Source organism: Polypterus senegalus, chromosome 12, assembly GCF_016835505.1.
Source record: "Polypterus senegalus isolate Bchr_013 chromosome 12, ASM1683550v1, whole genome shotgun sequence".
Classification (NCBI taxonomy): domain Eukaryota; kingdom Metazoa; phylum Chordata; class Cladistia; order Polypteriformes; family Polypteridae; genus Polypterus; species Polypterus senegalus.
Window position 1 is genome coordinate 90,486,939 of NC_053165.1, and position 22,810 is coordinate 90,509,748.

Sequence of the window (22,810 nt, forward strand, 5' to 3'; positions counted from 1 at the left end):
CACAAGCCCCATTCATTCAGAAGAAAATGGTCGCCCGATGTGCAGGGGTTTGCAAGACAAGGTTGCTCACAAAGAACCCCAGCCACAATTACCAAATTAGAAGGAGGGAATACTTACACGCATCTGGACTGGCCATCCAACAAGCCGCACGTACCCCCGTTTTCACAGGGCCAGCTATTGTCCTGGCATTTGAAACCTGCAACACAGAGTTCAATTAAACTTTATTTTATGTAGTGCCACTGACAACATGCAACCTCTAAAGGCGCTATACACAGTTTAAAAAAACATATCAAAGTGGCAAAGTTAAGGAACTAGACAATAAAAATTAAACTTTGCTTTTACACACATTTTAAAAATAACCAAATTTAATTTTACAAAATCTGTAGGAATGATGTTAGGCTCATGCTGGAGCTCTTACAGATCTCAGATTCTAAGAGTAAATTGCTGAGTTTCCAGTCATCCGGAGTTAGGAGATAACATGTCAACCTTATATGTTGATTCTATTCACACAAGTCCTGATTGATCTGGTCCAGATAAAGTAGTGTGATTAAATGTTTGCTTACTCTGCGCAGTGCAAACACCACTCCCAAAGGTTTAAAAAAAAAAAAAAGTTGAGAAATAAAAATAAACCAGGAGAAGAAAGGACCACAAGAACTCGAAAAAAAAAAAAATTCTCATGCTGGGAAAACTTTTTACACATTAATTTGAGATTCTCACCTTTGCCTAAAACTTCCATGTAGAAACTAACCATGGAAAGGGTGCTAATCGAAAGTGGGGCACTTAGTTTTGCTTATTCGGCTGACGCTTTTATCCAAGGTGGCTTACAACATTGGTTATATTTCTTGTTGTATTTCCACATGGAGCAAAGGCCGGTGAAGCGAGTTGTTCATAGTCACACTGTGCGAGTAACGGGATATGAACCCTTAAAAAAGCTTTAACTACTACACCACACTTGCAAACAATACCTGCACAATCATTTAAGGCTTGAATAAGTGGGATACAGATATGGGGTTTGTGGAGGACTGGGGTTGCATGCTGTGTAAATGTTAATTTGATATTGTTTTCAGTTTAGAGATTAGCCATGCATTTTGACACTTAATAGAAACTAGTTAGATCCTTCAGTACTGCTACATCCTTAAGTAGGATGCTCTTCCCCATAATCTGTCAACATACTGTCAAGTCTACTTTTTTTAAACACTGCACGCCTTACCTAAATGGATGGATGTTTTATATACACTCATAACACTGTATACTGTCACATAATGGTATACATTTACAATTCATTTACACTGATTTTCATTCCCATTACAAGCACATGCTGCATGTGCAAACATGTTTTGAGGAAGGAAATTGCGCTTACTGCAGTTTGCATCTTCCCCTCTTCAATTCCCTCCCCTATAAAAAGTTGCAAATAGTTGTACAGATATTTTATGCGGTCCAGCCCGAGGAAAGAAATGATAGATGGCACGTCACGTTTCTTTTTACTTCCCCTTCTAGTCCTCCACTATGAACAATAAATGGTTGCTACTTCCCTCAATCAACTCTGCATTTGGCTGTACAGTACAGTGTAGTACATACAGACAGCCTTAAGGAGGAGGAAAACTGAAACAAATACTTTAATTTCACGTCTCATGGAGACTGCACATTTGCTTGCTAAACTGGAAACGTCATTAAGTATATATATATATATATATATATATATATATATATATATTTAAAATAATATAATATGAAACTGCTGATACTGTATATTAGTGTATTCCAATGAAACATCCTTATGGCAGAGTATTACATAGATTTTCAAATTATATTAGTAGACTATTATACACTCTTACAAATAAAAGGTACCAGATTGGTTCTTCAGAGCAATGCCATAGGAGAACCTTTTTTGGTTTCCCAAAGATGCATCCACATAAAGGTTGCAGAAAGAACCTTTACTTGTTGAAAAATGTTGCAGGTTCCATAAAAAAAGCATAATTAGCTGATAACAGATCTGCGGAATAACACAGCGTTCCTGATTTTAAAATGGTACTTGCTCCACACCTAAAGAAAACCTGAACTTAAGACTGCGTTATCTGTTACTGTCCCCGCAGGTAACCCATATTAAAGATTTCTGTTTTCTCCACATATTAGGAGCCATTTCAAAGTCCTAAGAATCCATGTTCATATGTAACGATCCCTTCCCATAATTAATTGGCGCTACGAGGAACCCTGCAGCCTAGTAAAGTTTCATTTCAGAACAATTATTTTCAACAGCGTCACATAATTTGTCAGGCATAACGCACATAGTTGTAGTTCACAGTTGTACGCTGCCTTCTTTATTTGCGCAAAGACCGCCTATATGCTTGCCTGTATCCGATAAGACTGTGCACCTGCGGCTTGTCTTACATATTAAACGAAACGTATCGAAATTGAATTTACAGTAATCGTTATGCTTGATTTTTTTTTAAATTGCTATCCCTCGCTTCACTTGCGAGATGTTTAATTAATACTGCAACCAAAGCCTTGGATCAGATACGAATTCCAGAACATCTTCCGAAATGCGACCCACAAGTAGTTGTAACAAAGCTCTAAATCATCAAGCATCACCGCGCGCACTGGGAATGGAAAACAAAGACACAGATTGTGCTCCCTGGTGCTAATGTATAACTTAGCTCTTGAAAAGGGAAAAGTTGCAGGGGGGTGGGTCGGGCATTCCTTCGTTAATATATGCCTTCCAAGGCGAAGCACCTTAAATGCAATTTACTACGCTGAGATTTTTTTTTAAACAATGAGCTGTACCAGTGCCAAGGCTGGCACCGTTCGAACATCATGGCAATTTGCTTGACTACGCAGGGTAACTTTTTTTTTCTCTCTGAAAGATTAGGAAATACTATTTCCTAATTCAAGTATCCAGATTCAAGTATCCGAAATGAAACGAGACTGGATATTCACCGGTTTATAACTACGTGGGAGTTAGTATTGTTAAACACGGGAATCCACTGTTTCGCCAACTTTTCAAGTGCCCTTTTTCGACAGCAACAGGTGCAAGGAAGGAACAAGCGCTGGACAGCACGCCGAACACAGTCATTTTATATCGAGTATGTTAGGAACTTTATACAAGTGCAACAAGGTGGATTATCTTGCAATTACAAATTGGCTTTAATGAAACAAGTTAGCAGCAGCAGTGAGACACGTTTAGGATTTGCTGTGCTTTGAATTGCACCCGCTGTCCTCATCTGAAACAAAGTGCCCGGGCGCTACTCGGCTAATTATTTTCTCACGGTGCTGCTTTCGCTCTTTGCGCATCCAACACCCATCTAAATCCACCCCCTACAATTCCCCCGCCCCTTCTTCCTCCTCACCCCACTCTACTACCAACACCGTGACCACGAAACCATCACTATCCACTACTATTGCTGTCAGATTGAGATCTCCTCGGTCTCTTGTAGCACCACGTACATTAAAATATCCAGTAAGAAAGCTCACCGGTAGGCTTACAAACACATATCCTGACGATTTAACTGCACTTTACAAATAAATAACAGCAACCTTGATAAAGAGGTTCCGTACTCATTCCACGCGTGAATCGAGCTGTACAATTCAACAATTGCCCCTAGAAGAGCGCCTCTCCACGTGACAAAATTTCTAGCGATCGTTCTCCACGGAAATCCCGCACGTTAAAAGTAGGCAGATAAATCTCAGTTTCTGTATATGTCACACACATGCTACATCCAATGCTGGAGCAAAGCGAATCTTTATTCACTGCCGGGGAAAGCGAGCACTTCAAAGCCGAAGTGGAACACTTTACTAAAACCAACATTTCGTTCAAATTTTTACAATTACAGTAGATCCACTAAATGCATGCAAACGAAATATCTGCAAGTAAGAAGCAGCATTGCTTACCTTCGCAGCCGACAGAAAAGAGCAGGACCCATAGGAATATCCACACTTTGTAATTCCCCATTCCTTTAAGTGGGTAGAATACGTCTTACCGCTACGCAAAGTATTATACATCCATTAAAATGCACGAAAATAGAAAAAAATCCAAGGGTTCAAGTGGTACAAAATTAACAAAGGTAAAAGGGCGATTATCGTTAGATCGATTATCTAAGTGAAACAGTCCGAGCTCTCCTCCGCCCTGTGCTGTATGTATCCCCTTTCGCGAAACTCCTCAGTCCTCAGCTTCTCCTGAAACTTGTCTGTAGGAACTTTCAAAACTTTTTCTTCTACGGCGCTTTGGGTTGAGCGCAATTGGCGTATCGCTCCGCCTCCACGCAGCACTTAGAGATCCTTCCGCCACTAGAATAGCGACACTTTAAGAAAGCGCCCGTGTGCTTTATTTTAAAAACTCGTACGCTCATAAACACCCATCCCTACTTCTGCTGTTCATAACCTTGCGATAACAGTTTTGGTTTATGTCAGTAGTTTGTCGTTTCTTCTGCGCGCTTCTCAACAAGGGATGGGAAAAAGACAAGGACTACTTTCATCTTAAAGAGCCTCCCTCTTTGTTTCTTTTGGCAAACTTTTTTTTTTCTTTGGGAGTCCGGAGCCAGAGGAACAATTAATCCCGTCCCCAGAGACCAGAGCGGAATTTCAAAAGACCCAAGCAGTAACAAATGAGGCAAAGACCGAGATGGGCAATTCACAGACTATTTCAATGGAAAATCAACAAATTGTTTCCCCAGTGATTTTAACTGGTAACCAGTTTAGGCATTAGCCACATATAAGCTGGTTTACAGCGACAAAAAGAAACAGAACGCCTCGAGACTTCCCTTTTTCTCTTGACCAAGTTTGTCCTAAGCACACACTTTATGCATCAGTGCTTTTGTAACACTGCAGGTTGTATGATAACAAATGCAAATATGTGAGACAGATGTTGCTGCGTGTCAGTATCATGTCAGGTTTAACTGGAGCTTATATAAAAAATGAGCACAATTTTTGTGAATAAACAGATTTTAACATGGGGCAAACTGACAGTGCAAAAAATGATGATATATAGCAACATGCAATCACTAACTTATTTATTGCCTAAGGGTCAGGTAGGCAAACCTAGAGATTGTTCAACTATCAACACCTGATTGCACCAACAAGCATGTTGGGAAATTTGCCTGAATATTAAGAATCATCTGTACTGCTGCTAAGCAATGATTAAAAGTAATTTTACGGCCTTTGCACTATGCACTAGCATCTATATAGATATTGTCTATATAATTCAATTTCTAACTACATCCCAAAACTGTATAACAGTGATTCTAAATTAGTCCAGTATGTCTATTTGCAAATGTGCATTGCAATATACTGGTGTCCTGTACAGGATTCTGCCTTGTACTTGATACTACTAGTTTAGGCTCAGTTACATAATGAAAAATGTGGATTTGGTAAATGGATGGATGCATATTATACCATAACATTTTCATATGCACAGAATCCAGTTCAGAACAGCAACATGTACTGTATTGGGTTTGCTTCAGGTTATTTCAGCAGCTTTGGGCACAAGAACCAGCTTTGGGCAAGGCCCTACTCTACCCCATGGCCTGCTCAAGCAAAACCCTGATTTAAAATCTGTGATGTCAGAGGAAAACTCGGCTATGCAAGCTATAAAGAGACAATATCATGGTGTGAGATTCAAACTGAGGGTGCCGAGGCTTTGAGGCAAAAGCACTCATCACTGCTTTACCTTATCAATATCCATTCATCTGCTTTCTTAACCTACTATTCCAGGGTAGAGTCATGAGGAAGCAGGAGTCTATCCCAGCAAGCATAGGGCTCAAGGTAGGAGCAATCCCTGGACAGGGTACCAGTCCATTGCAGGGTGAACACCCACAGGCCAATTCACCCAGACATGCATGTCTTTGGACTGTGGGAGGAAACCAGAGCATCCAGAGGAATCCAAACGGACACAGGGAAAACATGCAAACTCCATGCAGGGAGTACCAGAGATGCTAACTCTGGTCTTCTTGATGAACGGCAACTCTGCTTCCACTGTGCCACCCTATATTAGATTAGATTATCTGTCAATTTTCATACTTACCTAGTCCATATTATGGTTATAGAATATATTACTGTACATTACGGGGTCCTAAATGCCTATCCCAGTAGTTTTGATTGCAGGCCCCTAACCCACATAGGGTGCCAGTCCTGTAACTTTGCTGTCACTCATCCACGGTGAAACAACATAAAACTGCCGCCTATTATCACATAATATGCCTGTTATACATGTATTTGTGGCATTTATCTATTATATAGCAATTTTCTCACATTTGTGACAATTTCAATCATGCCCTCATACTGTTAACGTCATTTTAACCAGAAAACATGTATGTACATGCTTTAAAGCAAAATGGCTTGATTTATTCTGTTTATATTTTATGCTTAATAAGCAGCATTGGGCAGAACCATGGCCCAGTGGTTAACATTGCTGTCTCATAGATCCGGAGTCTTGGTTTAGAGTTCTGTGTGTTGTCATTGTCTGTGTTGATTTTGCACGTTCTCTCTGTGTGCATGTGGGTTTTTCCTCCCATGGACCCCAGGGATGTTAGGTTAATACTTAAATCCAAAACTGGCCCAAGTGTAAGTGAGTGTGAGTGTTCGCGTAAAATCTAAAACTGGCCCAAGTGTAAGTGAGTGTTTGCGTATGGCCTTTGGCAAACTGGCATCCTGTCCAAGTTTGTCTCCTGTCCTATGGCCACCTGCAGATTCCTGTAACCCTAAGTTGGATTAAACAGGTATGAGAATGTACACAGTATTTTAAAGCAGCATTTTAAAGTTCACAATGTGACAGTCAAAGTTTAACCTAGGCTAGAATAAACCTTGTAAAAAGAGCTGCTCAGGTTGTCTTCCCTTAATTGTAAAGGTTTTCGTCTATGTTTCAACAGCACAGGAGATCATTAACTACATAATTATGATTTACTAGTGTAAGATCTTTTATCTAATGCTTTTTTCCTTGTGTTTTACTATGCTTAACATGTTATATGGCTAGGGAAATTTACTTATAAACAGCTGATACATGCTTTAGTAGTCGCTTGTGTGAGTTTCATGTTCTCATGCACTTGTGATTTGTAAGTTAGCTTTGATAAAAGCATCTTGTAAATAAAATACATAAAAAAGTAAAATTTAAAAGCAAAATTACCCCTTTTAAAAGGAATCACAGACTAGAGATGAAAAGAGGAGTATTAGATTAAGTAAATACACGTTTATGTGTTCCTCTTTCTGAGGTTATCACACGTAGTGAACTGTAGCGTTGAATGTTTGCGTTTCTCCAGTGCAATCAATCATGTAAGATATAACTGGGTATGAGGCCATAATTACGAAGCATGAAAATATGTGGCAAAATAGAGCCCCCTAAACTTCGATGGAGTTGATTGTGAAGGGATTAGAGAGATTTCACGAGCAGCTGTTTAAAAAAGTATCAGTTGTGCACATCTTGCCCTAAAATTAATAAAATATGCCTTGTTAAGTCTTTCTTATGGATTCACTGAAGGAAGGGGAGATAATGAAAGAGCCAAGTGGGCATCTTAACCCTTTATTTGGTACAACTGCAGTTTTGTTACACCAGTGTTTCTGTCATAGATGCTTACCTGTCTCATATATTGCAATTTTTTAATTGAAATTTTCACAACCTTCTTATTCTATTACAAAGTTGTAATGTAAGATGGAGTGCCACCCAGTTGCATTCTGCAGTTCTGGACACATACCCACGTAGTCACACATACAAAGTAGATTTCAACTTGCAATGTACATACAGTATTATGTGATGTGGATGGAAAAATGAACGATCCCAATCAAAACACATATACATATAGGTAGAAAACACAACACGGGCAGTGTCTGGGATCAGTATCTGAACCCCTTTAACTTATAGCACCGTGAAATTAATAAATATCTTTAAACTATTATTTATAACATGGAAATCCTCAGTGGAGTGACAATTTTAGCAGCATATTTTCCTTTCTTGTGTTTGTTGGGTCTGGGATAACTCTAGTGACCCACATTTCTATCCTGGAAAAACCAGGTTTGGAAAATAAGTAGAATAATCTAGTGTAAATTTTATTTAATCATGAAAAATGTCATAAAATCCTATCAATTATTTTTGTTTAAGTCAGTTAATGAAATAAACAATGGTGTAGCATTTACTCATGAACTTAAGCAAACTTTACTTTCAAATGACTAAAGTGTAGAACTGGCATAGTAAGGTGTTTGCTAACAGTTCAGCCATTCGTTTTTTGTAAAAAAGGACAACCAGATTGTTAACTCTGGTATTACTGGTTTCAAAGAATGACCACAGATGAACTTTGGAAGGAACAAACATCTTTTTGCATGTTCCATTTGTGGACACAACAAGCTGGACCAGCTCTATCTAAATGGTAATGCCTGTCTTTAAATGTAAATATGTGGCACAGCTGGGCAGATCTGACTACGTCTTATTCCCAATTTGACGCCTATTATCAAATGCCAGAATGTTCGCTTCTTATTCGAGCAAGACATTCTTCTGTGAATTTGGGGGTTTGCCGTTTGTTATATTGTTTGTATTTGTTTTGAGCTACTCTATCTGTCTGTCTGTCTGTCTAGATAAGACACTACCAGGGGAGTATGCACACGTCATAGAAATGTTGTAATATCAGCTAACCTAACTGCAGTTCTGTAAACTGATGAATATTTATATACAGATCTGTATGAGAATCAACATAGTTGGTTGGATTATGCAGCCTATGGGCTCTCAAAAAGAAAATTTAATTTCTCCTTTTTATTACAGGAAATGTTGTCCCCACCCTCTAACCACAGATTGAGCAACCCCATAACTAAATACAGATTCTGACTGGAGGATGTACAATTCAAAAAATAAATGCAAAGTAAACAGTCAAAATAGCAAACACCGTAGCCTCTTTGGGCCTTCGTCCATAAGTGTTTTCCTCTGTCTACCCGATGAGATGGAGTTTTACGCTACAGTTGCAGAAAACACCTGTTTTTCCCTCACTCCCTCTCGGTTTGTAGCTAATCTGCCTTTTCTCTCTCCTGCAAGTGAGCCCCAGCCCCAGATTATCTCCTCACTTCAGAATCAAAGAGTTCACTTCTTATGAGGGCAGTTTAAAGTCCTTCTGGAAATCATTTTTGATTAACCTGGGAATTATTTCTGGTATAAAGTTTGATCTAAAAAAATCTCAGAATCACAATGACACAAATCCTTCTGGTAGCCTCAGAAGCCATTATACCTAAACATTCTGTAAACCTGGGTCTCTGAGGCCTGAGACTAGGTATACACCTGGGTCCTACTCCTTCCACTCTGGAACTAACTGCTACAACCTAACAAACTGTAAGATAGTGACTAACCTTTTAACAGTTCTCGTCTTTAAAAGGACAACATGGCCATATTCCAAAGTCATTACTATATATATGAGGTGAGACACAAAAATAACTGGACTGGGCTTGGGGCTTTCCTGGAAAACCGTTTGGAGGTCGACCGGACGTAAATCATAGAACTATATCCCCTCCTACATACCCTTTCAAACCGCCAACCGGCTAAGTACAGTAATATCCTCTGAAGAACCCAGTCAGTATTTGCACAACAATTGCTGCACGAGTTGCAACGATAATGTTGGATGAAAAAATCGAACAATGAATCAACATCCAATTTCTTGCGAATTTTCTGTCCTCGATCATCCTCCCTATTCGCCCAATTTAGCTCCCTGTGATTTTTACTTGTTCTCAAAAATCAAAAGTGATCTGAAGGAAACACATTTTTCGTCAATGGATGAAGTGAAGACAAAAAGCCTGTTGATGAGCCTCAAGCAAGAAGACTTCCAGCACTGTTTCAATCAATGGGAGATATGTATGGAGTGGTGTAGAAATCGGGAGGGGAAGGATATAGAAGGTGACGATGTTTAGAATGCTGTAATTGATCAATATATATATTTTTTTTTTTTACCAATCCGGTTATTTTTGTGTCTCACCTCATAGGACACTGTAAGAACAAAGTAATTTTGAAATGTAAACATCCAGAGAGAAACTAGGAAAGAATATTTCTCGTACCATAGTAAAGGAGCAAAAAGAAGGGGGCAGATGTGGAATTGTGCTGTCTATTGAGCAAATGTTGTAAATGATATCTGTATAAATTGATAAACTGGGAGCAGGTACCATACCCTTCTTCTGTTATCTATTTGTTTTCATAGCTTAACATCTGATTACAGTCTTGTTGGAAGACATTAGGCCATGCAGCCTTTGGACCCTTTTTTGGAACCAAGCCACCCGGAAAAAGCAGAACAACAAGAAAGAAAACTCAGGCTCAGCTCTTGTTGTATTAAAGACTTTTACTCTGACTGTTATGAAAGTGATATGCTGCTTGTTTGTTATTTAAACCAGTATTAAAAACTAAGCTAAGTGATATTTTTTTCTCTATTTTTCTCTTATGGTCAGTTGTTTTGTCCTCTGCCTCTTGCGTGTGGTTTTTCTGGGCAAGTTTTAGTCTTGGTATAAAAAAAATCTGTTTTTCAGGTAACATGCATTCCTTGTAAAATACATCATAGACAATGTTCCCATTGCAAAAGCATCCTCCACCATGGCATGTTAGGGTATGCCGTCTGTACTGCACTAGCGTATCATGCCTACAGGTACAGTTTCTACTGGGACCCCCGTAACAATGAATGCAATAATGTATGAGTGAATGAATGATTTGGTGAATCCCATTTTTGACTGATTTACTCTTAAGGTAAGAACAAAATACAGAGAAGTCGTAAAGGGTCAACGTGTCCATTATGCTGCATGTTAAGGATACAGTCTGTTGGTAGTAGTTTGATGCTTTAGGCTATGTTTTCCTATTACACATTGGGGTCATTTTAGGAGCAGAGCAATGCTTGAATTCAATTGGATGTGTAAGTATCATTTTAAGGCAAGTGTACTGTATTTGTTCATGCCAGGATGCAAACCTATTTGTGAATTTGCATATTCGGTAGGTAATGCTCCCTTTCTGAAGGCTAAGGAGATCCTGGAATTGTTCTAGGGATAAAACCACAATATAATGACCACCCTAGTTATAAGATAGCAATCAAATCGAAGATTTATAACATGAAATGGAATGCGCTATTCAGTGCTGAGATCCACAACAACTAGGGGATGTATTGGAATCAACATGGAAGTCAGCACCTCCCTCGAGTCTATTCCTGGTAACATTTATATTGTTACAATATGGCTGGACTTCATTATATATTAGTAGGTTTACACAGACTATTGAATATATATGAAGAAACAAATGTTTAGACACGTGAAATGTGATTTAAAAATGGTCTAAAAACACACAGAAATTGTTTAATATCTTTTAACTGCTAATTACATTTTCTAAATTCACACCTCAGATGGGCTAATCTTGCCTTATAATGCAAGGTCTTGAACAACTTTGAAACAGAATTTAAAATTTATTTTTTACACACATAATAATGAAATAAAGCATGGTTGGCACGGTGTTGTTGTGGTTAGCACTGATGCTTTATGGCTTCATGTCTTCTAGCACACATTGCTGTTGTCATTTCAGGAGTAGAGCAATGCTTGCATTCCATAGGATACGTAAGCCTCTTTTCTGGCTGCCTAGCCCACTTTGAGTTTGTATGGAGCTGACGATGTTTTCCGTGTGTCTGCATTTTTATTCAGCTAGTCTGGTTTTCATTTGCATTCCTTAGACATGCATGTTAGGTTGATTAGTGAATTGAAAAGGTCTGATGGCTGGTGTGTCATTTTGTCCTGGGATGGACTGCCTTTTGGGATAGGCTCACGTTCCAGTGAAGCTAAGTTGCACAAAAATATTACCGAACTAAGTAATGCAAAATTAGCTTGAAAATTTCAACAAAGGTATAATAAATTGTATAGTTTAAAACTGTAGTCAGTCCTGTCTTGATGAGGCCTATAGCGTGTGTCGTCCTGCAGCTGACATCTCTCACTGAGAACCTCTAACATCAAGAAGCACTGTATGTCTAAATTCACATAACCACTTTGGTTTAAAACTAGATCATTTTGTTGCTTTGTTCTTTGTTTTTAAAGAGAATGGCTTACTTTAATTTCTATGTTTTTAACATGTCTACTCTTAATTTTAAAATTATATTAATATTAGTTAATCATTCCGCGTATTAAAAGCTAGCTGTAAGCTGTCATCATATCAAATCCTGACATCAAGTTAATGATAACGCAAATGAATTATAGTAGTATTTAGCCTATTAAAAATCTGACAAGGATTTTTAATAATGGTAATGCCCTTTATATATGAGTATGTACTATTTTAAATACAAACCATAGAAAATAATTTCTTTACAGTTTTTTTCTTTATATTTTAAACTAGCTATCCCCCGCGGCTCCACCAGAGTAGTAGTGAAACAGGACAGTGAGGACGGCCCTGCCGGGCACCCCACTCCTGACATTATGCTTCCTCCTCCCCTTGGCCCGCAGCCTCTGTCTCAGATTAGTGCGAATATATCGCTCCTGCAAGTGAACTATGATTCTTAGCGCGGTGAGAGAGGTCACAAAATCAACCGGTATGTTCAAGCAAATTATAGCAAAAGGTCCAATCTAAATCTGTTAAGTAGTTATCTTGTTTGCTAGCTAAGTGGAGGTAAGGAACGCCCCGAGGCTGGCGCATGAGTGAGGAGGGCCCTGCCCACTGCGTGTCTCTCAGATTTCCACAAATAAATTGGTACCACAAGTGAAATATGATACCTATCGTAATTAGAGAAGTCGCAAAATCAACCGGAATGTTCAAGCAAATTATAGAAAAAAAAACAGATCTAAATCTGTTAAGTAGATCTCTCATGAAAAGCGAACACACAATACAGACAGACAGACAGATGTTGGATTTTATATGTATAGAGTGATTTGAAAAGTGCATTGTAGGCAAACGGTGGCACCGTGATTAGAATTGCTGCTGCCTTGCAGGTCTAACATTCTGTACCCAGACACTTTCTCTATGAAGGCTATGTGTTTTGGTCTTATCCTGTCTGGTCCCAAAAATGTGTGTTATGTTAATTGTTGACTCTACATTTGGTACTGTTTGGGTAAATGTCAGAGTGAATGTGATCTGTGATAAACTAACGTCCTGCTGAGAACTGGTTCATGGCTTGCATGTGAATCTGAAGAAAACTATTGCTCTCTATGAGTCTTTAATGGTATAAGTGGGTTTGGTAAATTGATAAATAAATGAGTACATTTCAGTCAAAGTCTATAATTACATAGCATCATCTACTGAAAAGGATAACTACATTGTGGGGCATAATGTATGCTTTTTTAAAGTTTTAGGTACACCACACAAATAAATTATGAAGCTATAAAAGACTGTGGCAGCCTGTTCCATGAGAGAATACATTTTGCTCTTTATTTATAAAAAAAATTCCTTTGCATTTATTAGACCAGCATATATTTTATAGCAAAATTAAGTATAAAGAACACATAAACACAAATACTTTTTATTTGTGCTGCTTTTTCCTTAAAAACATTGTGATTTGTTTTAGGAAAAATCATCCAACATGTTTTGATGGTTTAGGCAACATTTGTAAGGTAAATAGTACTAAAACGTGTCAGATTAATCTTTCTTTCTTTCTTTCTTTACCGAAGGCCTTGTATTAATGAAAAGTACATTAAAGTACAACTTATTCCTATCTGCGTTAAACACATTTGCCCCTACAGTTCCCATATAATGCCCAAGTCTTTAGTGTAATCAGCTTTGACTTGTTGCATTGTTCTAGAGAGGCGCACACATCATTCAGAGGCACAATGTGTAATTGGAAATGCTCAACTGTCACATCATCTGCTCTGATTCTGTTCTTCTTTCCGCTTAACAATGCAAATAAATTAGTTGAGGCTTGTACATCACGACCATCAGTGTACCAAAAACCTAAAAGTAAACAATGATGGGCTTTGCAGTAGAAGCCCAACGAAGCCAACTCTATGAAAGAAAGGGACTGTAATGCTGAACACACAACGGGGCATGGAGAAAACAAACACACACTATACATTTCTGCTTTGATTTCTTTAGTCCTTTGAATTTTAATTGCAGTAAACTCACTTTTAGAATCCATAAGCTTGTGAGCTCTGTGTCTGCCGTTAACTTACATTGATGTGTGTGGGGAGTGAAGCCTAGCCTTTCTGGTCTGATTCCATAGCAGAGCTACTGTAACACAAACTGCTAAAAGACCTAATGTTAGCCATGAGAGAATGGAGTCAGAACACACAGTGCATCACAGCTTGATGTGTATGGGGTTGCATAGCTGTGGACTAGTCAGAGTGTCCATGCTGACCCACGTCCACCATTAAACCCACCTACAGTGGACATGTAGGTGTCAAAACTGAACTGTGGAGCAATGGAAGAAGGTGGCCTGGTCTGATGAATCAGGTTTTCTTTTAGGTCATCTGGTCCTTTGTGTGCATATGCATCGTTTACTTGGAAACGACATGGCAGCCTAATGCACTATGGGAAGAATGCAAGCTTTTTGATGCTCCGGGTAGTATTCTTCTGGGAAACTTGGGTCTTCGAATTCATGTGGATGTTACCTTGACACATACCACCTACCTAACAATTGTTGCAGACCTTTGTAGTAATGGTATTCCCTGATAGCATTGACCTGTTTCAGAATCCTGCCAAACTGCAAAATTGTTCTAGAATGGTTTGAGGAACATGACAAAGAGTTCAAGGTATTGACTTGGCCTTCAAATTCCCTAGACCTTAATCCGATCAAACATCTGTGGGATATGCTGGAGAAACACATTCGATCCATGGAGGTCCCAACTCACCACTTACAGGACCTGCTGCTAATGTATTGCTGCCAGCTACCACAGGACACCTTATGAGGACCATGGAGTACATACCTCGATGGGTCACAGGTTTTTTGGAGACATAAGGAAGACTAACACAATATTAGACAGGTGCTTTTGATACTGTGACTGATCGGCCTGACCCAGACAGACACAGAGACTCAAAAGTCCCAAAAACACACGTTTATTTTGTTTTCTTTTCCTGTACAACACACACAGTGCACTGTGCCCAATAAACTCAGTCCTTATCTCTTTCTTTTCTTCTGCTGTCTCCACTCCTCTCCTGCAGCTCTGTCCTCTGCCTCCCGACTCTGACTCCTCGAATGAAGTGAGGCGGCCCCTTTTATGTTGAACCCGGATGTGCTCCAGGTGCACCCTGATGAACTTTCTGCAGCACTTCCTGGTGTGGCAGAAGTGCTGCAGTCCAGAGCTCCAGGGCACCCCCTGGCGGTGGCCACAGACCACCAACAGGGTTGAGCTTCCAAGCTCCAAATCTGTGGCCCCAACGCAATCCAGGGGGACTGCCCTCTTACACCCCAGGGAAGATATTGCCCCTCTTCCAGGACTTCCCTTTTCTAGGCGTCCCGGTGGGGCAAGGTCCCAGGTTGTCTGCCACAATATTATATACACTGCATATAACTGTATCTGTATATATATATATATATATATATATATATATATATATATATATATATATATATATATATATATATATATATATATATATATATATATATATATATATATATATATATATATATATGACATGTACTTGAATGAAGGATGCATTTCACTGAATTTTTGCAGGTAAGCTGTGGGGAACTTTTATTTACTTCCCTTACAGCCACAGCTTGTGTTAGGCCCACCAAAAATAAAAAAAACCAAAGCTTCAGTATCCCTACAATCTGTCCTTATCCTAATCTTACTGTAGTGGCTCTCCTTTTGCTATGCTAGCTTACTTTTTCTAACATCAACCTATTGCAACCTCCAGAAATTCCCTCGCTCCTTAAAAACGTTGACACAAGAACTGCGTGTCCCGCTGCCTGTTTTATTTATCCAGTGACATTATCTATGCATACTGGGTTGAAGTGCCTGTGATATGAAGCAGCTCCTGTAAGTATTTCATATATTTGAAATACTTACGGGGTTTAAAACAAAGTAAATCTCTTTTACAAACAAAAGTGGGAACAATAAAGACATTCATCCAGCTTTGTTTGACTTGATGTTTTGAGAGTTGCACAGTTTTGTCCATAGAGATTTCAATTCATGCAGCACAGTGACACAGTGGTTAGCACTATTGCCTCATAGCTCCAGAAGCCTGCGCTTGAATCCTGTCTCCTTTTATATTGTTTCTCTTTCTATTACAGCTTTCTATAATTGGACCCCTCTGAAGGTGTGTCTGGGTTGATCCTGAAATGGACTGATGCCCCATCCAGGGTTACTTCCTGCCTTTCACATGATGCAACAAGAATTGGCTTCACCCACCAAGACCAGTTTGAGCCTGCTATGTCTGTGAGGGTGTGATGTACGAGGGATGTTCAAAAAGTTACCACACTTTTTTTTTTATCTCTTTATTAAGAATTTCAAAAAACAAATGACATCACTTTTCTACATAGTGACCTTCATTTGCAATGCAATTTTCCCAGCGTTGTACCAACTTTTTAATGGCCAAGTACTACTATCCCGCCTTCACCGTTTCCAACAGAAATATTAAAGTGCAGAAATTTTTTGAACATCCCTCATATTAAACCCTACCTCCAACTCACCATGTTGCCCATTGAAAGTTACTCAAGTAGCCTGTGCTCCGTTTGTAATAAATAAATGTAAACAATTCTACTATACCTCTATATTTGTAAAGCATCTTGGGATCATTTCCACTATAATAAGGCTCCATATCAAATAAACATGCTTTTCTTGTTTTTCCAGGTTGGCCTTCTGCTTGGATGAGTGACTGTGAGCCTCAACAAAAAGTAGAGCTTCGACCTGGTAAGTGTCACCGCCATTCCAACTTTAGGCAGAGTCCTTGGCATTTTATTTTTATTATTTTTATCATCCATCCATCATCCAACCCGCTGTATCCTAACACAGGGTCATGGGGGCTCTGCTGGAGCCAATCCCAGCCAGCACAGGGTGCAAGGCAGGACCAAACCTCGGGCAGGGCGCCAGCCCACTGCAGGGCACACACACACACAGCAAGCACACACTAGGGACAATTTAGGATCGCCAATACACCTAACCTGCATGTCTGTGGACTGTGGGAGGAAACCGGAGCACCCGGAGGAAACCCACAAAGACATGGAGAGAAAATGCAAACTGGGGCAAAAGCAGGGAGGACCCGGGAAGCGAACGCAAGTCTCCTAACTGCCAGGCAGCAGCGCTACCCACTGTGCCACAGTGCCGCCCATTATTATTATTATTATTATTTTATATTTATCCTTTTCTTAAAATGTGTTCATTTTATTTCCATGGAATCCAAACCACAATACATAGGATCACACTGCAATTATTTCTAGGCATGCAAACTTATTCATAACACAGTCGTTTAATAGTTTAATTATAATTGATTCATTCAATTGCAATTAAAGAAGTGACTATTTCTAATTGAAACAGACCTCTGCATTATTAAGTTGTCACGGTCATCCACCAGAATATTAGGACAGAACAAAAGAGACACCAAATCTGTTCCAGAGCTTAAATTAATTTGCTTTTACACATAAATAATATTTAAAGAGCTGTGAATGCAGGAGTAGGACATGTAAAGGAGTCCATATTTCTGTTACAAGGCTTTGTCTGAAAATCATCACAAAACACATGGAAATTAAGTTCTGAATAGTCGTATTTGCTTTGACATCTTTACATTTCATCATCACCTAACAGACAAGAAAGAGCAATAATCGTTATAAACTAAACCTTTTCCTTTTCATAAAATAATCCGTAGCAGACTGTAAGGTTCCCAAGAAATGAAGAAAAAAAAAGACCAACTTGGTATAAAGATATTCACAGTTCTGGAAATTTGCCAACAAGATGCACTTGATATGTAACACTGGTAGAAATCAACCTGGAGCATATTCAGAGTGGAAGACATGAAGCTCTTCTTTATGTGGAGGGCAGTGCAGTGGGAGTCAGAAGCAAATTGCAGAATCCTGGTTTTGTGCTGGCACTCCATTTGCCTTAAGGAACAATGGAATGAGATGATAGGGCATATTAAACTGACCTGCCCAAAAAGAGGACCATGGACTGAATGAAGTCTTTCCAGCTGCAAAGATTGGTTTAAAGCTGTTAAAAGTCTATTTTTCTTGAATTGGTTAAATAATCTCTATTATTGTTTACTTATTAAATTTAAAATCCACAGTTGTGCACTTCATTTTTTTGTTGAGGGATTATTATCCCGTGTTATTTTTACAGATGGAATAACAAAAAAATTACTTCACAGTGAAGTTAAACAGTCACATGCAAATGTCATGCATCTACTGTTACTTTTCATCAGAAGCATTAATGCTAGCACTGTACTGGTAATTATTATTATTAATGCAGGTAAGAATGTTAAATGGAGGCAATTATTTACATTTAGAGAAGCAGTGTAACTTACAACTACTGTTATTATGATTAGTTACAATAATGCATTCCTTAGTTCACTTTATACATACCCATGTCTTTATATATTGTCTGTTTGTCTGTCCAGGATATTAATTCACTTGTAGCTCACAAACCATTTGACCTAGTGACCTGAAATTTGGTACACATATACTACGTGACGTCTACTATCCGCTTTCGGGGTGATGATTGACCTCCAAGGTCATTCCTCTTTTTATTTTTATTTTATTTTATTGTCGAATCACTGCGGTGGGCTGGCGCCCTGCCCGGGGTTTGTTTCCTGCCTTGCGCCCTGTGCTGGCTGGGATTGGCTCCAGTAGACCCCCCTGTGTTAGGATATAGCAGGTTGGATAATGGATGGATGGATACTACGTGACGTCTACTATCCACTTTCGTGATGATGATTGACCTCCAAGGTTATTCCTCTTTTTATTTTTATTTTATTGTAGAATCACTAGGGCAGCACGGTGGTGCAGTGGTAGCGCTGCTGCCTCGCAGTTAGGAGACCCGGGTTCGCTTCCTGGGTCCTCTCTGCGTGGAGTTTGCATGTTCTCCCCGTGTCTGCGTGGGTTTCCTTCCACAATCGAAAGACATGTAGGTTAGGTGGATTGGCGATTCTAAATTGGCCCTAGTGTGTGCTTGGTGTGTGGGTGTGTTTGTGTGTGTCCTGCGGTGGGTTGGCACCCTGCCCAGGATTGGCTCCTGCTTTGTGCCCTGTGTTGGCTAGAATTGGCTCCAGCAGCCCCTGTGACCCTGTAGTTAGGATATAACGGGTTGGATAATGGATGGATAGATGGATGTAGAATCAACTCTCGGCAGTGGCCAGCAGTGTGGTGCATGTGTACGGGCGCCATTCTCATTCCCTACCACCTTCACTGTCATTTCCCCTATCTCTTCATATCTTAAATCATTCTTCAGGCAGATTGAAGGCCAGCTTAAGTGAAAAATTAAGTAATTGCAACACAAACACTGACTTAATCAGTTTTAATGAGAAAAGATGCCGACGGAAGAAGAGAAGAAGCGGGCCGCTAGGGTGGAGAGAAGAAGAGCTCCTCAGGAAGAAGGAAGCACATCGATCTCTAAGCAAACAAATGCTAACCGTACAGAGAAAGAGAATGAAAACTATGAATGGTTAAGTCAAGTGCATTCACTGCACACTGTTGTGCAGTGCGCCATTACTGGTATAATTAAAATCGTAATGGGGCCTACTCAGACTGTTAAGGGAGACCCAAACCCTAGATAGGAGGCTAATCCTTCAAATGCACACAATCACTCAGTCCCATTTTCTAATTCACCTAATTTTCATATCTTTGAGTTGTAAAACTAAAAGATGGTGACTGTGTTAGCGTGCGGTCTCTTGAAAATGTAAAAACCATGGTGTCACTGCACTGCCAATAGCTATACAGTAATGATAATAATATTGGGGCATCAGAGCTCCAGTGTTCTGGGTTGAAATCCCACGTTCAATCGTTGTCCATGTGGAGACTGCATGTTCTTCCCTTGCCTAAGTGGTTTCTTTCTTTGGTGCTGTGGATAGCTCTGTTTGTATGGAGTTTGTACATTATCCTAGTACCTGTACATTTTTTTTTCTTTAGGTTCTGTAATTTTCAGAGGTTATAAATATTAGATTAAATGGCAGCTATAAATGTACCTATGGTCTGGCACCCCATCCAGGGTAGGTTCCTGCGTGATGCCCATCTCTGTGCGTAGTAGCCCTGGCTTCCCGTGACACTGTTTTGTAGTAATATTCTATGTAATTTTTGGATTTTCCTTCTTCATAGTAATAAAAGACTTCTGTTTTTTTTTGTTTCTTTATCTCAAATTCCCAAGTCAAACAGGACTTTCAGACTAAAAGTGTGCTTAGGCCCATTATTGGCCTACCGTTTTATCCTGCCTTGTGTCATATGCTGCATTGGTAGCCATCACTTCCCTGTGACTCTGCAATGGAAAAAAGGGGTTGGTTCTCATTAACTTGAACTGTATTCATTGACTGGGATAATTAATGGACATATAGGTGAGTAAAATTTATTGCTGCTATATTAATCAATATTCAAATGTAGAATGAAATGAATTTGAAAAAGTCATAGAAATGTATTATTACTGTTAGCCTTTGATCATTGTGCTGTTAATGGTAATAACATTGTTATTATTACAACTTCACTAACCGTTAAGAAGGCTAACGCAATGTTAGGTTATATAGCACCCTGATGTGTGGGGTACAAGTCCAAGGAGGTTATGCTGAAGCTTTATAACGCACTGGTGAGGCCTCATCTGGAGTCCTGGGTGCAGTTTGGGTCTGCAGGCTACAAAAACGACATAGCAGCACTAGAATAGCGACTAAGCTGAATCCAGGACTACAGAGGATGAGTTATGAAGAAAGATTAAAAGAGCAGAGCTTTTTCAGTTTAATCAAAAGGTGCATAAGAGGAGACATGTTTAAAATGTTTAAAATTACAAAGAAAGTTAGTCCAGTGGATCAACACTGTGACTGTAAAATGATTTCATCAAGAACATCTGGACACGGCTGGAAACTTGTTAAGAGCAAATTTCACGGAAACATTAGAAATCTTTTCTTGAAACAGATTAGCACAGACACATGGAATAAGCAACCAAGTAGCGTGGTACACAGGACAACTTTAGGGACCTTCAAAACTGAACTTATTTTGGAAGAATTAAGAAGATAGGACTGGAGAGCTTTGTTGGGCCTGTTCTCATCTAGATTGTTCTAATGTTCTAACAGTAATTTTCACATAGGCTCTGGCTTCTTCATGATCCTGCCCTGGATGGACAGATGAATGGATGTCAATGATTTGATTATGGGAGCAAAAGAGTAGCATGTGGTGTTAACTGGTGATTCTAAATTGGCCCCATTTGATTTTAGGTGGGCACCCAGTGCTCCTGGGATATGTTGTGGCCCTCCATGATGTGATTTAGATTAAGCAGGTTTTTGAATATTGTTCTTACCGTATGTTAAGCTATGCTATGTTAATTGGATTTTGGGATATAATTCCATCAACAGAGACATAAAATAAATAATGTAATCAATTTCTGTCCATTCATCTATTCATTCATCTCTCCATTTTCTGCAGATCCAGTTCACTGCTTTTTTTTTTTTTTTTGCCGCTAATCTTGCTAGAGAACCTTCAATTGCAACTCAGGCTTTCCTGGCTCTCCCTGTTGTTGAATTTTGATTAGCTCAAGTGAAATCACAGCTAACAAATGGAGAATGTCCCCGATAAGATCTGTCAGTCATAAACGGCCTTTCCTACACCTTCCCGACAAGAAGAACTCTCTGAAACTTGTCATGAATGGGCCCAGAGATTAGTTTGCCCTGGGCAGTCTTGACACATACTGCTCAGCAATACGTGAGATGTCCTGACAGTGCGTGAGCTGGGAAGAAAACTCCATCTGCATAGAGGAGAGCTCCAGGGTGGCTCTCGAGAGCTAGGGTGGGGATGCAGACAAAAGTAACTCTCCACCCTTCTGCAGAGGCATTCATATTCAACAAGTAGAACAAAAGGACAGGCCTCTCATGTCAAACACACTACAGGATTGATACGTCACTCTGTCTTTTGTAACCTTTGCCTTCTTTAATTGGCACTTTTGTGCCTTTTTTGTTGAAAGATGGCTCCATATACAAAAATTACTCGTTTAAACTTTCCTCATGTTAAAAGTCCAATGATGTAACAACAGCATTGCAGAATAAAAGATTTGTATTTGGAATTTCTCTCTCGGTTTAAGGTTGTTACTCATATTACATTATTCATTTTCAGTATCAATAACAGGAAGTGTATAATTTAAATTATCAGTAGCAAAACATTAACATACAAAGTTTGTTGCATTTGTGATAGTTTGTGGTATATTCTGTTTTGCTTTGTCTGGCACGTTTTGATGGCGCTTGGTTTGACACGTCTACTAAGTTTAATTGATTGATTTATCAAGTTAATAGGGGAATACAGTGAGCTTAATTGTATTTTCCGTGTTAGTTTGATCTTCTACTGTATATACAGTATATATAAAATTTTGCATTCACATACTTATACAGTCCTATTTGAACCCCATCTTTATAATTCTGTTTTATAATTCTTTGAGCCTTTTTAAAGATTCAGCTGATTGGCACTGAAACCACCATTAAAAAAAACCCTCACATTGTTCCAGTGTGGTGCTGAGGTGTCACCCGCTGCACTTGGGTCCCAATCCAGGTGGTTCATTGTGTGGTGGATGTGACAACGCACCATCAGCTCATGCTACCAACCTCCTCGTCCTTTAGCAACAGACTGAGACAGCTGGCTGTGTTACTCCAAATGAGCACCATCATCATCAGGGGCTATCATGAGTCACCACTCAGGCCGAGCTGGTCTTATTGCTTGTGTGCTGAATGGTACTGAGCTGATCTTGCAGATATCTTAACAGACAATGACGCTGAGTGCAATATACTGCGCCAATGACTGAC

General features: G+C 39.4%; 1 protein-coding gene and 1 long non-coding RNA gene across 2 annotated transcripts in view; one reads left to right on the forward strand and one right to left on the reverse strand.

Moving 5' to 3' along the window:
- notch3 (notch receptor 3) overlaps positions 1-4,191 on the reverse strand; it is a 92,214-nt gene extending 88,023 nt beyond the window's left edge. Inside the window, exons 1-2 of the mRNA XM_039772880.1 lie at positions 3,886-4,191; positions 118-196 (exon numbers count right to left, since the gene is read on the reverse strand). Of these exons, the coding sequence (XP_039628814.1) occupies positions 118-196; positions 3,886-3,946 (140 nt within the window). The 5' untranslated portion in view covers positions 3,947-4,191. The remainder of the gene's footprint in view (positions 1-117; positions 197-3,885) is intronic.
- LOC120541346 overlaps positions 1-22,810 on the forward strand; it is a 51,923-nt gene that overhangs the window by 4,042 nt on the left and 25,071 nt on the right. Inside the window, exons 2-3 of the long non-coding RNA XR_005635989.1 lie at positions 16,690-16,749; positions 20,188-20,371. This is a non-coding gene — a long non-coding RNA (uncharacterized LOC120541346). The remainder of the gene's footprint in view (positions 1-16,689; positions 16,750-20,187; positions 20,372-22,810) is intronic.